At 48.4% G+C, this 19,668-nt stretch overlaps 1 protein-coding gene across 1 annotated transcript in view; it reads left to right on the forward strand.

Moving 5' to 3' along the window:
* Window positions 1-19,668, forward strand: part of Macroh2a2 (macroH2A.2 histone) — a 53,444-nt gene that overhangs the window by 17,176 nt on the left and 16,600 nt on the right. The window contains exons 2-5 of the mRNA XM_077105467.1: window positions 2,320-2,548; window positions 14,797-14,903; window positions 16,297-16,494; window positions 18,492-18,602. Of these exons, the coding sequence (XP_076961582.1) occupies window positions 2,377-2,548; window positions 14,797-14,903; window positions 16,297-16,494; window positions 18,492-18,602 (588 nt within the window). The 5' untranslated portion in view covers window positions 2,320-2,376. The remainder of the gene's footprint in view (window positions 1-2,319; window positions 2,549-14,796; window positions 14,904-16,296; window positions 16,495-18,491; window positions 18,603-19,668) is intronic.

A 19,668-nucleotide genomic window follows, 5' to 3' on the forward strand; every position in this document is an offset into this window, starting at 1 on the left:
TGCTCCCCAACCTGGGCTCTTTCCACTCCACCAAGAGCCACCTGCATTCTGAGCACCCTCCTGGCTAACGTGTGTGCTATGAGGTCAGGGACCACTTAACACTGCTGGGCGTGTCCCCTGCCCCCAGGTCAGCTCTAGCCAACAGCAGGTACTCCACGCCGTTACACACCTGGCCTTGGCTTCCTCGACACACGTTGAGACAGACACCCCACACCCCACACGGCTCCCTTCCACCAGCAGAGCACGTCCGTCAGCGGGTTAGCTGGAGTGAGCAGCCTCCGACAGCAGCACTGGAGACTGGGAGGTTCTGAACACAAACTGCCGTTGTCCCTCTGCGTCCTGCTGTCAAAGAGGGGACATCCTAAGGCTACTTTTGCATGTACTTAACTCATGAAAACCTACATCCTTTGGAGGCAAATGACATATAAAATAGGAAAGTGATAAGTACACGTGAGCCTTCTAAAATAATGTGTGTCAATAAAATGCCCCCAACTGCCCCCATTCACCTGGAGGACAGGTGGGTGTCCAGAAAAGGGTCTGTGCCTCATTCCAGAGTTTCTGTGTGAAACTTCTCAGTCATAACAGAGTCCTCAAATCCTACAGAAAGTTGAACTTTCTGTTCATTCTTTGTCCAGATTCAGTAAGTCCCAGTTCTGCGTCCATTTCTCATTAGCTGTGCATCCCGTTCAGCCCTTTCCTCCATCAGCTTGGCCCACTCCTGGCCCTCCTACCTCCTGGCCACCTTGGCTGTTGGAGGGATGACCTGTTCAGAATTTACACGGCCTCCTCGGTGGGTGCCAACCACTTCCATTTACTTTGACTTGCTCATTTTCCATCTCCAAAGAATGCCAAGGCTCTGGAGCAGACAGCTTTGATTCATTAACGCGTTTCAGAGAAAGTCTCCATCTCTGTCTCTTTGGTCCTGTTTTGGTTTCTTGTTGTTTTGTTTTGTTTGTGTGTTTGTTTTGTTGGTCCATCATAATTTCCTTATTTTGAATCAACCAACAGTTCAAACACACCCAAGTTCCATTACAAATTATTTTTGACCCCACAAAGACTTGGTCCAAGAGGATGTCGCTGTTTTATTATCCCCCAATGATGGCTTCCCAAGTAGCAGTGAGTTATACACCTGCATCCTGGGGCACTCTAAGAAGCCACTTCTTCATGCTGACTTGAAATCCATCCCCCAAGTCAATCTGGATTCCCCATTCCTGGGAGCAGACACTTGGGTTGGATTATGGCTTTTCATTTGCATGTCTGGCTACTCCACAGGAGCATATTCAATAAAACTGCCTCTTCCGGCCTGTTTCTGGGTTTGGTTCTGTTTTGTTTTTTGTAGATGGACACAATACCTTTGTTTTGTTTATTTATGTGATGCTGAGGATCCAACCCAGTGCCCCACAAGTGTGAGGCAAGCACTCTGCCACTGAGCCACAACCCCAGCCCCTGTTTCTGTTTTTAAGACTGCTGCTATGCCGTTGTTGAACTTAGAAAGGTGTTTCCATCTGAGAAATGCCTATCAGCTTCATGTGGATCAAAGCTAACAATAATGGGTGCGGTCACCTGGGCAAAGAGGAGCCATATTTGATTTCCTGATGCTGCCGTATGAATCACCTCAAACTCAGTGGTTCCAATCAACACAGACAGGTGGGGTGCCACACGCCCGTGATCCCAGCTACTCAGGAGTCTGGGGCAGGAGGACTGCCTGAGCCCGGGAGTTCAAGGCCAGTCTGGGCAACACAGCAATTCCCTGTCTCAAAACATAAAATAAACAGTAAAATAATGCGAATTTGCTACCTTGCAGTATTGAGGTCCCACGTCCAACATCAGTCTCAGTGGGCTAAAGGGAAGGTGTTGGCAGGGCTGGTCCCTTCTGGAGGCGCAGGGAGAATGATTCCTTCTCTCCATACGTCTCTTTACTCACTCTGATTCCCTGTCTCTCTCTTGTAAGGATCCTGGTGATGGCATTAGGCCCACCCAGATGATCCATGATGATCTCCTTATCTCCAGACCCTCAGCTGTGTCACATCTGCAAAGTCCCTTTGTCCTACACAGTCACGTCCACAGCTTCTGGGGTGAGGAAATGGACGTCTTCGGGGATCACTGTTCAGCTGACCACACACCCATATCCTGCCTCTCAGTGACAGTTTACTTTGGCCTGTCCTCTCTGGCCGCGCTAGCCTGGCGGGGAGGGGTGTTTGTGGGTGGCCTGATGATGCCTGGCTCCCCACCTGCTGCCAGTCACTGTGGTGCCCTAGGGCCACAGCAGTGTGCCCACGGTGTTTCCGACTCCTCACTCCTGCCTTCTTTCCTCCCCAGCATTGTGAGTGCCAGGAGGCCAGTGTGTCAGCAAGCTGAGAGGGAAACTGAGGCAAGATGTCGGGTCGGAGCGGGAAGAAGAAAATGTCCAAGCTGTCCCGGTCAGCCAGGGCCGGGGTCATCTTCCCGGTGGGGAGGCTGATGCGTTACCTGAAGAAAGGGACGTTCAAGTACCGGATCAGCGTGGGCGCCCCCGTCTACATGGCTGCAGTCATCGAGTACCTGGCAGGTAAGGTCCAGGTCAGCCACTCCCAGCTCTCCACCTCCAGGGGCCCCTTTCACACTGGCCAGGGAGGGACATTACGAATCACCCTGAGCATGGCCCAAGGCTACTGTGGGTAGTGACAGGGTATTGTCTGGCCTGCTTGGCCGGGGGCCTAGGAAAGATGGGTGGTCAACATGGAAGACCAAGAACCCGCAGTTAGCTTGGCACGATGGCACATGCCTGTAATTCCAACGGCTTGGAAGGCTGAGGCAGGAGGATTGCAAGTTCGAGGCCAGCATCAGCAAAAGTGAGGCACTAAGCAACTCAGTGAGACCCTGTCTCTAAATAAAACACAAAATACAGCTGGGGATGTGGCTCTGTGGTTGAGTGCTGTTGAGCTGGGTCCCAGGTACCCCCACTTCAAAAAAAAAGAACCCACAGTTAAATGGCTCTTCCAGGTCTGTACCCTGCAGGTGTGTCTAGATTTTAAGCAAATGCAATACGGTATTCCACCACAGAATTGTCACCATCTCTTTAACATATATTCACGGGTATTCTGTGCATCCTAATCTTCCACCAAAGACAGTTTAGTAATAAATGGTTTTTACTTAATCGTTTAATTAAGTGTTATTTAGTACTGACACTTCTTTAAAAAAAAAAAAAAAAGCTTCACATATGGGTTGCGTCTCATACTTTCGCAAAAATAAAAACTTTTTAGACACAATCTGCAAGGATTCTGTGGTGAACTATGATATGTAAATATGTAGGCTCCTGAAGAAGACATTTCAAGGGGAATTTTATTATCAGGGATTTTCCCTTTATATCAAATTGCTCATTAAACATCAGTTTTCCTGGTATATTTAAATTAGGGCTCAATGTCTATCAGAAACAGGTACCTGAACATCAAAAGCATCTTCATGTGGTTCTATAAAGCCAATGTAATGTTTGAATTTTGTCCTCTATTGAGGCAGTTCTCTGTCTTTTGTGGGCACACAGGAGATAATTTCCATATCTGTTGTTAAATTATTTGTTTTTGCTAAGAGAGAGATTTTTACTGTGTGTGTTCTTTCTTCCTATTTAACTTTTTGTTACTTTTCTCTTATGTAATAGTTAAATCAAAACCAAGCTTCACAATATCAGGAATGTTTTCTAAGAAATATAGAGTATCTTAAAATATAAAAATAAATAAGTGTGATTAGTTCCTCATGGGGTCATTTTATCCATGAGCAACATTGTCTCTAACTTTGCCCAAGATTAACAAAATACCTGGACACCAAGGATAAGTGCCTTGGAAATCCTACCAGGTTAAAAAGCCAGACTGTCTTTCGGGACGTGGTGGCTCACGCCTATAATCCCAGCAGCTCAGGAGGCTGAGGCAGGAGGATCACAAGTTCAAAGCCAGCCTCAGCAACAGCAAGGCCCTAAGCAACTCAGTGAGACCCTGTCTCTAAATAAAATATAAAATAGGACTGGGGGTGTGGCTCAGTGGTTCAGTGCCCCTGAGTTCCCTGGTCCATCCCCCCCACCCCCACCAAAAAAAAAAAAAGTCAGACTCAGCAAACTGTCCCTGGTAAGCCCAGCCCTGCACTGTACCAGGCAAACCCCGGGGAAGGTCCCTGCTTCCTGTTTTCTTTCTTTCTTATCTTTTTTTTTTTTCCTTTGGTGGTGGTAGTCCTAGGGAATCAAACTAGGGCCTCACTCATGCTAGGCAAGGGGACTCTGCCACTGAGCTCCATCCCCAGCCCCTATTCCTCTTCCCTCCAGTTCCTCCCTCGGGAGGATGGCTTCCCCTCCTAGCCACTCCCCAGTCAGCATTTGCTGAACAGTCTGCCTTGGTCCTCGCGTGGACACATTCTCCCTGGGAGTTTCCAACAGGCAGGCCTCAGCACCTGACCTGTTGCAAAATGAAGGCCCGTTCCTGAGCTGAACACCTTTCTGGATCCTCCAAGAGTTGGAGAAATGACTCGGGGGACTCCAGGACTCAGCCCATTCAAGTGCTGCAGAGAAGTGCTTTTCAAAGTGGGGACCCCACAGGAGTCGCATTGACATGGTCGAGACTCCAGGATTGCTGCTGCTGCTCCAGAGACCACGCTTTGAGTAGCAAGACTGCAGCCACCCTCTAGCCACAAGCCCACAGACCTGGGGGATGCTGGTTTCAAATGCAGGTCTATCTATCTGTGTCCCCAGGTGGTCTGAGTCACTGAGTCTGAGATGGGACTCAGAAATCGATGGGAGCCAGGCATGGTGGCACACGCTATAATCCCAGTGACTTTGGAGGCAGAGGAGGAGAATAGAAAGTTCAAGGCCAGCCTCAGCAACTTAGCAAGGCCCTAAACAACTTAGCAGAACCCCTGTTTCAAAATTAAAAAATAGAAAGGACTGGGTATGTAGCTCAGTGGTAGAATGCCCTGGGTTCAATCCCTAGAACCAAAAATAAAAGAAAGAAGGGCTGAGGCTGGGGCTCCGTGGTAGAGCGCTCACCTAGCATGTGTGAGGCGCTGAGTTTGATCCTGAGCACACATCAAAATAAATAAAAGAAAGAAAAATTGATGGGGAAATCTAGCTCAGGAAGGGAGTGAAGGAACTTTGAGAGAGGTCTATGAAGTTTCAAAACAACCCACTGAATTCTAGAAGACACTGAGAAACTTAAAGACTCCCTCAGCTTACAAGTGGGGAGCTGGGATTCGGGGCCTTTGACCCCAAGCTGTGTACATTTTTGCTACATGACACACTGCCCCAGTGTTTTTATACATGAAAATAATTATGCTTTTCCTATGTCTCCACTTAGTGCAAATGCAAAATCTAGCCTTTTGGATACTGGCCTCTCTATTCTTGGTTCAGATGTGTTAGATGGGAAATGTTGAGTTTTCCTACTCCACAGTACTTGCTGAGTCAGCGTTCGTTAGTCTCCGCCCATCAGCGCCCACAGCAAGGCCTTGGCATGTGAGTCCTGGTGGTAGAACTGGGCCATTGGTGCTGGGCAGCCAGGAGAAGTGAGAGAAGAGATCAGGTGAGCAGAGCAGGATGCCATGTCCATGACATCCTTCCCCCAGCCAGTCCCACCATCCATCCCTGCCTCTGTCCTCTCTGTGTCCTGTGTTTTGTGCTTTTCTCCCCCACCAGGTATTAGGGATTGGATTCAGGCAAAGACTTGGTAGGCAAGCACTCCATCACTGAGCTACACCCCCGGCCCTTGTAAGTTTATTAATTTTTTTAAATCTAGAGACAGGGATTTGCTAAGTTGCTAAGGTTGGCCTAGAACCTGTGATCCTCCTGCTCAGCCTCCTTGTTGGGATTACAGACATTGGCCTCCCCACCTGCCTCTTTGTGCCTTTTCTCCCCTCTAAGCTTAGGAGGGAATTGGAAATCACAGACTTAGATGTCACTTCAAATCCAGGTTTATGCAGGAGTTGAGGTTGTGGCTCAGCGGTAGTGTACTTGCCTAGCATGGGTGAGGCCCTGGGTTCGATCCTCAGCACCACATAAAAATAAAATAAGTAAAATAAAGGTATTGTGTCCAACTACAACTAAATAAAAAAAAAATCCATATTTATCCATTTGCCAACTGTTACCCCAACCTCTCTGAGCTTTGGTGTTTCCCAGAGGCAACTCATTTAACTTAATTAAATGAGGTCATGTATGTACATTGCCTGGTGCATAGAATACACTCCATAAACAGCACTTCTTCTCTTCCCTCTGTTAAGTGTTGATAAAATCATTCGGGACACAGTACAAATGACTAATTCTGTTAAGGTGGTGTATGCTTGAGCTGAATTTGCATTTTCATGAGACAAGGAGTTTTAATTCAGATTCCACTAATTTTAATTATATCAGTGCAATTGCAGGCCACCATTGACTAAGTGAAGCGGAGGATTTCTGTTTGTTGATTGCTATGAGTTGAACCTGGAGTGTCCCCACTAAACCGCATGCGTTGAAGGCTCAGGCCTCCAATGCAGGAGTGTTCAGAAGTAGGACTTTGAGAAAATGACCGGGTCATGAGGACTTTAACATCCACAATGGATCGATCCTTTTGATGGATTGATAATTTGAATACTTCTGAGAGCAGTAGAAATTAGGAAGGTAGTGCATGATTAGAGGAAGTATGTCACTGGGAACCATGCCCTTGGGGACACTAGTCCCTGGCCCCTTCCTTCCTCTGTTGTTCGCTGCTGTAAGCTCCACTCTCTGCCACACCCTTCCACCATGATGTTCTGCCTCGGCCCAGAACAACAGGGCCAACCAACCACGGGCTGAAACCACAAGGCAAAATCTTTCTTCTGCCAAGTTGTTCCTTTCTGATATTTTGGTCACAGCAATGAAAAGCTCACACAGCTAGTCAGTTTGTTTTATGAAGGGGCTTCAATTGACTGTGGAAGAAAGGGTGTCCAACGTGTCTAAACCTCCTGTCACCCTTGAAATGACCTTCACATTCATGGAACAATCCTGACTGATGCTGCCTTTGGATCAGACCTTGACGATGTTGAGAAAACAGGCAGACATGGTCCCACCTTTGCTGGGTCCACTGTCCGGCAGGGAGGACAAGCAGGAAGCACATCACAGGAGGGGAGGTCACGTTGGGCGGGGAGCCAGAGGGCGGTGGAAGGGGGGCAGGGGTGGGAATCACCATCTGATAGGAAGCTAGGGCCCGTTAGGCCATAACCGGACTCCCAACTGTTTTAGTCAGCTTTTTCGCTGCTGTGACTGAAAGACTCAACCAGCACAACTGTAGATGAGGAAGATTTTATTTGAGGACTCACAGTTTCCAAGTTCTCAGGCTCCAATCCTCCAGAATTGAGGTGAGGCAGAACATCATGGAGGAAGAGTGTGGCAGAGGGAAGCAGCTCACATGACAATCAGAAGCAGAGAGAGAGGTCTCTATTTGCCAGGTACAATTATATACCCCAAAGCCACCCCCCCAATTCCCACTTCCTCCAGACACACACCCCCACTTCAGTCGCCATTCAGTTCATCCCTATCAGGGGACTAATTCACTGATTGGGTTAAGGCTTTAACAACCCAATCATTTCTCCCCTGAACTTTCTTGCATTGTCTCACCTGTGAGCTTTTGGAGGTCACCTCGCCTCCAAACGATAACACCAACCCTGGCTTTACTCAAGTCAGTCAATGTTAAATCATGGCACCCAGCCACCCCCAGAGACTCCAAGGTATGTTCTGGGCATTGGGATTTTAAAACTTCCCCCAAGTGATGCTGATGGAGGCCAGGGTGGGAATGAGCTGGTCAATTCCAATGGGATGGATGAAGTAGGAGGAAGGAAATTGGGAGACGTGGAGTGGGGGTGAAACCCCAAAGTTCAGAGGGGGTATGTGGGCCTTTTCAGGGAGCGGCATGTGTCCAGAACAGAGCTGAGAAGTGGGTGTGGGTGTGGGTGAGAGAGGAGATGGAGGCCCCGTGGCCCAGGTTAGATTCTGATGGTCCTTGAATTATGTGAGAATGTGCACTTTACACTTACAGATGCGGGGGACATTAAAGGCCAGAGCTGGCATTTGGGGGGCTTTGAGTGAAGAACTGTTGGCAAGAAGCCAGCATCCAGGATACCAGTGGGAGCTGTTCTAGTGTCACTTCTGAAAACTGGCAGTGGCCAGGACTAGGGCTGCATGGAGGGCTGGTGAGCAGAAAAGTGAGCTGGGAGATGAGGGAGGGTAGAGTCCGCTCTGGGCAGTCCTGGGCAGGCCAGTGGGAGGGGTGTCAATGACGACAGGCATGGACTGGCTACCATCCTGCAGGCCAGGCTGCACTGTATGTTAATCAGCTTGTCATCGCTGTCCCCAGAATACCTGGCAACTTAGAGGAGGACAGGCTCATCTGGGCTCACTGCTTCAGGGGTTCAGTGGATCCCATTGCTCTGGGCCCAGGCGAGTCAGAACATCATGGCAGAAGGCCGGCTCTGCTCATGGCCACCAGGAAGCAGACAGAGAGGGGAAGGAGCCACAGGGAAGATGAGCCCTTCTAGAACACACTCCCTGGGACCCACCTCCTCCAGCCATGCCCCACCTGCCTTCAGTTACCACCTGGTTGGTCCATTCAGACTAGGATGGACCGATTAGGCCACAACTCTCGTCATCCATTCGCTTCCACCTCTGAACATTCCTGCAGTAACATGGGAGCTTTTTGGGGGGTCACCTTGTATCCAAACCGTAACACCCAGGTCGAGGAGTGGCCGTGTGGGCTAGCAGCTAGTGGCCTGCGGCTCAAGGAGGGAGTCGAGGGGGACAGCACAGGCAGGCTGCAGGGCTGCATTTGGGATCTGCGGAGTTTGGGTGTCTGTAAGATGCCCAGGAGGGCAGGGTGCTCAGGAAACTAGATCCAGCCAGGCTGGACTCTGACTCGGCCATTTACCAGCTACGAATCCCTGGTCCCCGTGTTACTGTGAGTGCCACATGTTAGCACCTCTGCAGGGAAGGCCACCTAGGTCTGTCGCAGGCCCCAGAGTGATCTCAGGGCTGGGGCACAGAGGCAGGCTTCAGGCCCTGGGAGTGAGCAAGGTCACAGAGAGAGCACAGTGCCAAGAGCCCAGGACCCAGCTCAGGGGACACCAGAGTGCCCAGGTAGAGGGGGAGACGTGGCAGAGGGGACTAGAGGGAAAGGCAGGAGTGAGTGACGCCAGGAAAGCCAGCGAGGGGGTGAGAGGCATGACCCTAAGGGATCTGCCACCCCAAAGTCATGGCCACCCTCCTTGGCCAGGATGGGGCAGGAGGTCAGAGCCAAACTGCAGTAGGTCGGGAGAGGAAGGTGGAGATGAGGGAGGAGGGACGGAGGCAGAATTCCCACTGGGGACCCTCAAAAAATTCTGGCAACGGCAGCAATAGTTCCACAGCTTCATGAATACACCGGACACCACCGGGTCATATGCTTAAAATAATTAAAACAGGGAATTTTATGTAAAAAACCAAACACCTTATGGGAGACAAGGCAGCTTGGGCCTTCCCGGGCTACCAAAACATTAGTGCCAGCACCAACAAGTCCCAGCCCCTGCAGGACGGAGAGAGGCAGGGGTGTAGCAGACAGGGAGCTGGTGGGGAAGCCAAACCAAGGACAATATCGTCCCAGTCCACGTCTCCAATATAAGCTGGGGAAATGCACTGAAAACCAAGCCTAAATTCTGGGAAAAGCATTTTGTATTTACACACACACACACACACACACACACACACACATGCATATGTATAATATATATTGATCAACCATACATAATGTATATATATATTTACCAACCATATACATATTCTGAATGCAAGATGGGGAGAATGAATTATTTATAACTATTTTATGGTGAGAAAGTGTTCAGTGATATATTTTTATAGGGCAGACAAGTCTTAAAACAGGAATGAATTCCAGGGCACTCTTGTTAACTCGTCATTGACACACCATCCCTAGATAATTAGGTCTCTCCGCTTAATACCAAGCATTTTCTTCTCTAAAAAGTTTCATTTATTGCACTTGTGTTTTGTTTTGTTTGGTACCAGGAATTGAACTCAGAGGCACGGGACCACTGGGCCACATCCCCAGCCCTATTTTGTATTTTATATAGAGACAGAGATTCCAGGCATGTACCAAAGCGCCTAGCCCAGGAAGGCTACTCCCCAAAGGCGTGTCCTTGTGCAGTGTGTGACCTGCACAATCAAAACATGACCCTGGCTGACAAAGCACTCTTTTCAAAACACCAGTGTAGCAGCTTGGGAGGCTGAGGCAGGAGGATCGTGAGTTCAAAGCCAGCCTCAGCAAAAGCGAGGCACTGATCAACTCGGTGAGTCCCTGTCTCTAAATAAAATAGAAAATAGGGCTGGGGATGTGGCTCAGTGGTCGAGGAGTGCCCCGAGTTCAATGCCCCATACCCCAAAACCAAAAGGTATCCTTGCCATCAGAGTGCAAAGAATTGCACATTTGTTATAGGGACGTCCGTCAGATGGCAGTGACCTGTCTTGAGGAAGGGGCATCTTTTTCTTCTTTGCACAAACGTACCTATGGGCCAGCAGTGGCCTCCTCAGCATGGATCTATAGGAGGACAGAACAAGGGGTGAGGAAGCCATTTAGATGCCGTTACAATAACCTGGGCTGGAAGAGAAGAGTGGCTTCGGGTAATGGGACAAGAGGAAGATGGCATGTGTAGGATCGGTGACGCCCGTGGGAGCCCATGTGGTGACAGGGAGAAGGGGAAAGGGGAACAGGAAGGGCAGGAATGACTGGCAGGTCTCCAGGGAGCCATCTATGGCCAGAGCTGCAGTCCCGAGAGAGGAGAGGGGGTCAGGGAATGATATGCTTTTTATTCGGGGATGTGGTGACTTGGCTGGCTCTTGGACCCCTTGGTAGGCAGTTCAGGGAGCACATGGGGACGTAGCATGGGCAGGGTGGAGGCTGGGCCACGGCCAGGATGGGATTTCCCAGAAGACTGCAGAAGCCAAGCAGAGCAGGGGGCACGGACAGAGCCCTGGGCCACCCCTACTTTGGGGGCAAGCAAACAAAGACAAAGGGATCCGGAGAGGAAATAGGGCCTTGAAGGAATGGCCACTCGGTGTCCCCTGTCCCAGCCCTGCATTTAATGTAGTAGTCCCCATCTTCTCTGGGCTGGAGGAATCCAGGCTTGTGTGCAAGATGAAAGGGCACGGACTCTCCCAAAATAATGTGCATGCGCTTTACAACACTTTTTAGCTAAAGAAACCATTCCCTGCACTATCAGACCCTCGGCCGTATTCCACGTGGTCATTACCGCTGGACCCCAAGTGAGGGGACTGCTCCAGAGCTCTCTGGGCTCATGTGGGCGTTTCACCCACTTAGCAGAATAACAGTCTTCCCACAAATTGTTCAGCAAAACAAATATGCATAAGTCCAGGCTGGAGATGTAGCTCAGTTGGTAGAGTGCCTGCCTTGCGTGCACAAGGCCCTGGGTTCGATCCCCAGCACCAAAAAAAAAAAAAAAAACAAATATGTATAAATCTAGTTTCCTGTGGATTACCAATGTAAAGATTCTTTTGCCCCCAGGGTCCATAAAGTAACTCAAGAATGTAGCAGACTTTATTAACCCACATAACAACAATGTCATAATAACATTTGAAACTTGAAGGATGATTGATGTCATTTAAATGGTGACATCCCTGTCCCAAAGATGCCCTGAATGGAATATCCGAAGAGATAAGCACCAGTTGATCTAGATTTTCTACTCTGTATTATTAAGAAGAGTTTAAAGAAGTCCCACCTCTGGTTTTGCACTAGAGCACACAATCAAGTTTTCCTTTCCACAGATTATTTCAGAAGGGCTGGTTCAAGAGTCTGGTGGCACTTTCACCAAGCTCCACCAGCGCGCCCCCCATTGCTGTGCGCTCAGTCACTGCCTTTCCCCTCTTCCTGTGCTTCTTTGATTCCAGCAGATTCTCTGTCTGTAGATCTAATGTCCATGCATCTGTCTGAAAAGCTGAAAGCAAGCTGATCTTCCTCGGGGGCTTCCTGAAGGCTCCAAGCATGTGGGGCTTCCCGTTAGCCCTCCGCTCACAGTCTGTTTGATGAACCTGGGGAAGACGCTCATCCTCTCTATAAATGCAGGGAACAGGAGCCCATGGTCCACGATGCTAAGTCCAGTTCAATTGCTCAGAAGCTTCAAATCGAGAGACTCCTGGATCCCCTCTTCCATCTAGAAAAGGGGTGAGCTGAGTTCCTTCTTCCAGAGTGTGCACCTGGAAGTGACAGTCCCCAAGAGAGCAGGTGCTGCAAACCCTGCTTCATGTACCTGGGACCCTAGAGCCTGCAAGCCGACTCATGCAGGCTCTTTGACCACATTTCTTGATGTGTATCTTTATTTATTTATTTAGGTCCTGGGAATTGAATTCAAAGGCACTTAACCACTGAGCCCCATCCCCAGCCCTATTTTCTGTTTTATGTAGAGACAGGGTCTCACTGAGTTGCTCAGCACCTCATTGTTGCTGAGGCTGGCTTTGAACTCACCATCCTCCTGCCTCAGGCTCCCAAGCCACTGAGATGATGTGTGTCATTTTTAAGAGAAAGAAAAGGAGAGAGGAACAAAGGGAGCAAATCAGACGATCTAATACAGCATTAATTTCAATGATCTGTCCCATTGTCCTAAAGAGCATGCTCACACTTCTTCTATTTAGAAAACATGGTCACTGTATAAATGAATTGTCGGTAAACACAATATACATTGCTTACTAATCTGGGAAAGATGGGAGAATGAATTTGCAGCGATTTAGCACTTTTCATTATGGAAATGCCACATAAATATTTAACTCTAATGTTTATTTTATTCTAATTTTTGTTAATCACATTTGCTTAGTTAACATGGCATACTTATGCCAAGTTTTTATTATTGCCACAGATTTTAAAATGATGGCAATTTTGTGTGCTATTTTATTTGAAATTAGGTTGATTGTGAAGACTCACACAGAATCGCCTATTAATTTTAGGGCTTAGTATTTATGCCACTGTACCAGCAGATTCCCCAGCAGACACACGTGCGACACACACAACATATTCACGCAAGTACACAGACACACACTTGCTAGCCCCCGTTACCAGTGAGACAGCATGTGGGCACATTGCTTCTTTTCCAAGGGGAGGAATTTTTCTTTAAAGACTCCTTCATACTTTTTTTAAAAAAACATTTTTTTTAGTTGTAGATGGACACGATACCTTTATTTTATTTATTTTATGTGGGGCTGAGGATCGAACCCAGTGCCTCTCGCTTGCTAAGCAAGCGCTGTACCCCTGAGCTATAGCCCCAGACCCCTTCATATTTTTTATGACAAATTTGATTCAGCACAAAATCCTTTTAAATTTAAGGAAGAAAGAAAAATAACAAAACAGAGGAGGAAGGCAGGAAGCATCCAGATGGTATAAACGCTATAAATTTTCACATTTGACCACTAAATTGTGATAGCGTGTAAAAGAATGTTGGGACAATTCTTTTTTATCAGCATTTTTTAAAAAAATTTTTTAGTTGTCCATGGACCTTCTGTTTATTTATTCATTTATTTATTTAGTTGTCCATGGACCTTCTGTTTATGTATTCATTTATTTATTTATATGCGGTGCTGAGAATCAAACCCAGGGCCTCACACATGCTAGACAAGCTCTCTACCACTGAGCCACCACTCCAGCCCTTATCAATATTCTTAATTAACGTTTTCACATTTACCAATGCTATGCTTAAATCCCGAGAGATGCGTTTCTACCCAGGACTCTCGGCTCTCATCTTTAGGGATTCTTTTTTTTTTTTTTTTTTTTTTTGGTGCAGGGAGGGGGTACTGGGGACTGAACTCAGAGCCACATCCCCAGCCCTATTTTGTATTTTATTTAGAGACAGGCTCTCTCTGAGTTGCTTAGGCCCTCTCTAAATGCTGAGGCCGGCTTTGACCTCTCGATCTTCCTCCTCAGCCTCCTGAGCTGCTGGGATCACAGGTGTGCACCACGCACCTGGCCAGGAATTCCCTTTTTAAGCTAAGCATTTCCTCATCCCACAGGGAAAGCCTGTTCTTCCACCCACTTGCTCAAAACAGAAGGGATCTGAAGAATGAGCAAAGCGGGAAGGAGAGTCTAGAGGGGTTCCAACGGGTCCTGAAGGCAGACTTTACCTCTGTCCCTGTTGTCCAGAGTCGGCCCTGCTCTCTATAGACTGCAGTCCAGATCCTGTGTTGGCATTCTGTTTTGGTCAGGATTCACTTCTGCTTACAGAACCTTAAAGAAGAGAGTTTATTCCACTCTCCTAGTCCCAATAGTAAGAAGACCGAGTTTCCTTCTGTCTTGTTGCTCTATCATCTGCAACTTCTTCTTGGTCAAAGATGGGTGCCCAGATTCCAGCCATTACATCCTCAGTCCACCAGCAGGAAGGGAAAAAGGGTGCAGCTCTCCTTCATCGATAGCCTCTTCTCAGAAGCCACATACCTCATAACTGCTTGCTTCCCGTTGGCCAGAACTCAGTGACATGATCATGTTTATTAACAGGGAGGATGGGAAATCAGTCTTTGTTCCTGTGGTTATGGGGTCAGCAAAAAAAGAAAAGAAAAGAAATCAGAGGCTGGCGTTCTAAGGAAGAAGAGGGAGAGTTAATTTTGAGGGATTTGGCTACAGGATCATATGTGAGGTCTTGATAAAGCATCTTACTTACCTATAACTGGAGTTCATTTCCACTTTCTGCATTTCTCAGGCCCAATCACAAAGCAATGAAGGCAGCCAATCTTGAAGTCCAAAGAAAAGCCACTCTGACCCCATTCTGTGACTGTCTATTAATGCCCCCTTGTAATTTCAGCGGAAATCTTAGAATTGGCGGGGAATGCCGCGAGGGACAACAAGAAGGCCCGGATAGCGCCGAGACACATCCTCCTGGCTGTGGCCAATGACGAGGAGCTCAACCAGGTAGGTCCGCAGCTCAGACAGCCCCGGGAGGGGTGTGTGAAGCTCACTTCCCCAGGTGGACCCAGCCAGCCAGCCAGGATCTTCCCTGTGACAGTTCCTAACCCCATCTATGCAAAAACAAAACAAAAAAAACACCCTCAGACTGGTTAAGAGAAGGAGAAATTCTGCTAACTCTGTCAAAATTCAGTCACCCCCAGAATAGATCCCATTGTATGTTCCAGATCTTGCCAGACTTTCCCCAGTGAAGATGAGCTCCACATTGCTGAGAAGGGGCAACCCAGGTTCCTCTCCAGAGTTTCTTCACCCAAATCATGCTGACGATTTATTCTCTTGAGAACAGGAGACCCCTTAGTTCCATGTTAGAACTGACCCTTTATATTATGGAACTAGCTCCAAAGTCCAGTGAGTGCCCACGCCCCACCTCAGGGTACACAAGGTGGTGGGTAAATGGTAGAATTTTTATATTTGTTTTCTATCTCATTCTTCTCAAACTGCGGGGGAGAACCCTTTTCTATTGCCAAGCTGTCATAGACTGATCATTTCAAACTACGGAATAAAAATGGATTACTAGAGGGGCTGGGGCTGGGGCTCACTTGCCTCACACGTGAGAGGCACTGGGCTCGATCCTCAGCACCACATAAAAATGAATTAAAAAAACCAAACAAACAAAATGATGTAATGTATTTAAAAAAGGATTACTAGAAAAGTTTCAAAAAGACCTACGAACTACAAGCCACGAGTATTCATTATCAGATTTAACAGGTCTACAGTGACCAGTCAATTTGCTCTAAACATTTCTAGAGTCTTACTCCCAAATTCTATGCCTCTCTCGTCCCAGATGGAGAACTAACAGATCACAGATGAGCCGTGGTCTCAGATCACCCTTGGTGTCCTGATGGTTTGGGATACGCAGAATATATTAGTGGAGCGGGAAAATGTCAATTATTTGCAAATAAATAAACCTCTCCATGGGGAGGTACGTGGCTAAACGCGTTGACTGATGAACGCATGCTGGACAGTGTGCAGACTGGACGGTTGTTATCGGTCCAGTCTTTGTGTTGACCTTTGAACCTCGTCTTGTTCAGCTGGGCTCCTCTGAGGTGCAGCCCTTCATCCTCTGTTGTCCTCTAGAATTCCAGAGCCCTGGGCAGCATGCCTGGCTTCAACTGGCCTGACCCTTTTGTTTTGCTTACTGTATGAGATCCCGGGAGGCCTTGCTACCTGCAGAGAAATGCTCTCCAAGTCAAAGAGGGGAAGCCGGTTCAATATGTATCGTGTCATTTCTTCAGGGAAAACCAAGACCAGATTTAAGCCTCGTTTTGCCAACAGAACTGTCTTAAACCCAGAACCAGCGAGCCCTTGGCTGTATGAGTGCATACATTTCTCTCTTCAGCTGCTCAAAGGAGTCACCATCGCCAGCGGAGGGGTCCTGCCCAGAATTCACCCTGAACTGCTGGCCAAAAAGCGAGGGACCAAAGGCAAGTCGGAAACTATCCTCTCTCCACCCCCAGAGAAAAGAGGCAGGAAGGCCACGTCGGGCAAGAAGGGAGGCAAGAAGTCCAAGGCCGCCAAGCCACGCACATCCAAAAAGGTGAGCCCAGCGCGCTTCACAGGCCAGTCACTGCCCCTGCAGTGGTTCAGGTGTTTGTGTCCTCCCAACATTCATCTGCAGACACCGACCCCCGAGGGATGGGGTTCAGAGATGGGGCCTCTGGGAGGTGATGATCTCGATGGCGCAACCTCATACACGAGATCAGAAGAGCCCAGGGAGCTGGGCACGGGAGCTCACGCCTGTGATCCCAGCAGCTCAGGAGGCTGAGGCAGGGGGATCGCTAGCTCAAAGCCAGCCTCAGCAACTTTGCAAGGCCCTAAGCAACTCAGAGAGACCCTGTCTCTAAATAAAATACAAAAAAGGGGGGTGCTGGGGATGTGGCTCAGTGGTTGAGCTCCCCTGGGTTCAATCCCCAGTACTAAGAAGAAGAGGCCTGAGGGAGCTTGTCCTCTTCCCCACCCTGGGAGGACCCAGCAAGAGGCCCTCCTCCGTGTGGAAGGGGCCCTCACCAGAGCCTTGATCTTGAATTTCCAGTCTCCAGAGCAATAAAAATATATTTTTGATGTTTATAAGTCACCCAGTCAGGAGTCTTTTGTTATAGCAGCCTGGATAGACTAAGACAGCCCAGAATGAGAAAGAAGTTTAGGGACAAGATGATGAGGGCACAGTTGGCATCTCCAGAGGACTGAGGACTCTGTAGCTTGGTGCTTGAGGAAGGAGTAGGTAGAAGAAAGGACCTTTGAGATTAGAGCTCATGTCATCCAACGGGGTTTGCCAGAGATTTCCAACCCCAAGATAAGTGGGGGTGGTTCTCAGATCCCTTTTACAGCCTCACCAAAACTGTAAGTGAAAGACAGCAGTGTGGAGTCCTGCTTCTCAGCTCCCCACAGAGCCCCACTCTGCATGCTGAACAATCCCCGTCTCCCATGGACACTTCCCTGGGTTGGCAGGTTGCATGCCAGATGTCATGGGCAGCTTGCTAACACCACTGCCTTAGCTTGCTGACACCACTTATGGAAAGATATTTTATTTTTTTTAATTTCTCTTTTTGTGATACTGGGGATCGAACCCAGGGCCTTGCCTGTGTTAGGCAAGCTCTCTACCACAAAGCTGAATCCCCAGCCCTAGAGTAATCAATATTTTCACATGCAGCCCAGTGCAGTAACCACCCGTCACGTGCGGCCATTGCAACTTGAATTAAAACTAAGCCACATTAAAAATTCAGCACCGGATGCGCTAGCCACATTTCCAGCACTCGATAGCACTCAGCAGCAGAGACACAGAGGAGCTCCATCATGGGGACAGCCTAGGACAGCAGGGCTGCTCTGGAGGTGGACTTTTCACTCTGCAGACCTCCTAATGTAAGAGATCGGGCAGGACTTGGTGCCATTATCACTGGCCCCAGGGAAACCCTGGGGAGGGGGTGTTGGAGCAAGGCCCTGGGGACCAGTCACTTGGCTCTGATGTTTGTCATCATAAGCTGCAGGCGTGGAACCCTGCAGGCAGCTGAACGCATGCAGACAAATGAGTACTCCAAGGACCAGTGAACGTCTTTAATATGCTTTATTTTTTTGCAGACCCTTTTCTTTTCTTCACATCACAGAACATCTCTTGCTTTCCTCCATCACAGAACAGCAGAGGGCGGGGGTGAGCTCAGTGGTGGAGCCTGAGCTTAGCGTACACCAGGCCCTAGGTTTGATCCTCGAATCAAAAGAAAAGCTTCCAGGCGGGCATGGCAGTGCTCCCGTGCATCCCAGCAATTTGTGAGGCTGAGGCAGGAGGATCGTAAGTGGGAGGCCAGCTTCAGCACCTTAACTAGACCCTGGCTCAAAATTTTTAAAAGTTTATAAAAAGAACTGGGGTGTAGCTCAGTGGCACAGCACCCACGGGTTCTGTCCTCCATTCCACCAAATAAGAAAACAGCAGAACGTAACTCCTAGCGACCCCTTTCCCGTCCGAGTTGGCAGCCATCGTCGCAGCCACATCAGACTTCCTCTGAATTGTTCTCATCCGTCCTTCTGATTTTCTACCAACAGTCCAAACCAAAGGACAGCGACAAAGAAGGAACTTCAAACTCCACCTCGGAAGATGGGCCAGGGGATGGATTCACCATCCTGTCTTCTAAGAGCCTTGTTCTAGGGCAGAAGGTAATAAAGAGAATCGTAATGTGCTGTAGTAAAACACGATTACACTTTTATAACCTGCTGTTTACAAGCAATGATGCCGCCTTCGTCCCTCGCTTCCTTAATGCGACTTCCACTCTAGTCTTGAATTATTCATTTTTAAACTAACAAACTATGGCGGTTTCTGCATCATGAGAATGAACAGAGATATTTTAGTGCTGAGGTTGTCCATGCTGACCTTGGTCAGCCAAAGGTAATAGAGAGAAGGTTTCTGGTCAGTAGATAGGATGACATGACGTCCCCCAGGTCCCAGATAGTTCTGCACCCACCAAAAAAATCCATAGCTAACTGCCTCCAACAGCCTCAGAGAGACCTGTCTTCATGGTCTGATGTCATTTATCAGAGAAAGAAAATAGAAATATATGCTTCCTGAATACCCCTGGTGTTCAAAATGAATTATTTGCCAATAATTCAGTCTGCCTGCCTTCCCTGGCTGCAGAAAGAAAACAAACAGGTTATACGTTTGAACAGTCTCTAGCAACACAGCAGCCGCCCAGTCAGACATGCAAATAATTCATTCCCACGAGCATAAAGTTTACTGAGCAGACAATTTATCTACCAAGTCAACTGATACTGAAATAAGACACACGAGGAGAGAGCCGGTTAATCATATCTCTGGCCTCTGAGCTTTCGCGGCCTGCCAGTGGAGTGCACCACCATAGCAGCAGCTGGGAAAGCTTGTTGAAAGAAGAGCATCAATGTGGCCGGTTCCTAATTCATCTCTGATGAAGCAGAGCAGGAAGCTAAGAGGTGGAATTTATGTCCCCTCCAGGGGTTCTCCCTGGTTACATGAGGATTAGCTTTCTCTCTCTTATCTAGGGGATGGCCAAGTTCTTGCTCACCTGGAGAAACAAAGGAGACTGCCCTTAACTCCCCACCAATGTGGTCCCCAAAAGGCAAGGCGGAGCCAGGCGTGGTGACACACGCATGTCCTCCTGGCTGTTCTGGAGGCTGAGGCAGGAGGATCGCGAGTTCAAAGCCTGCCTCAGCAAAAGCGAGGTGCTAAGCAACTCAGCGAGACCCTGTCTCT

Source organism: Callospermophilus lateralis, chromosome 15 (genome assembly GCF_048772815.1).
Source record: "Callospermophilus lateralis isolate mCalLat2 chromosome 15, mCalLat2.hap1, whole genome shotgun sequence".
NCBI classification, from domain to species: Eukaryota; Metazoa; Chordata; class Mammalia; order Rodentia; family Sciuridae; genus Callospermophilus; species Callospermophilus lateralis.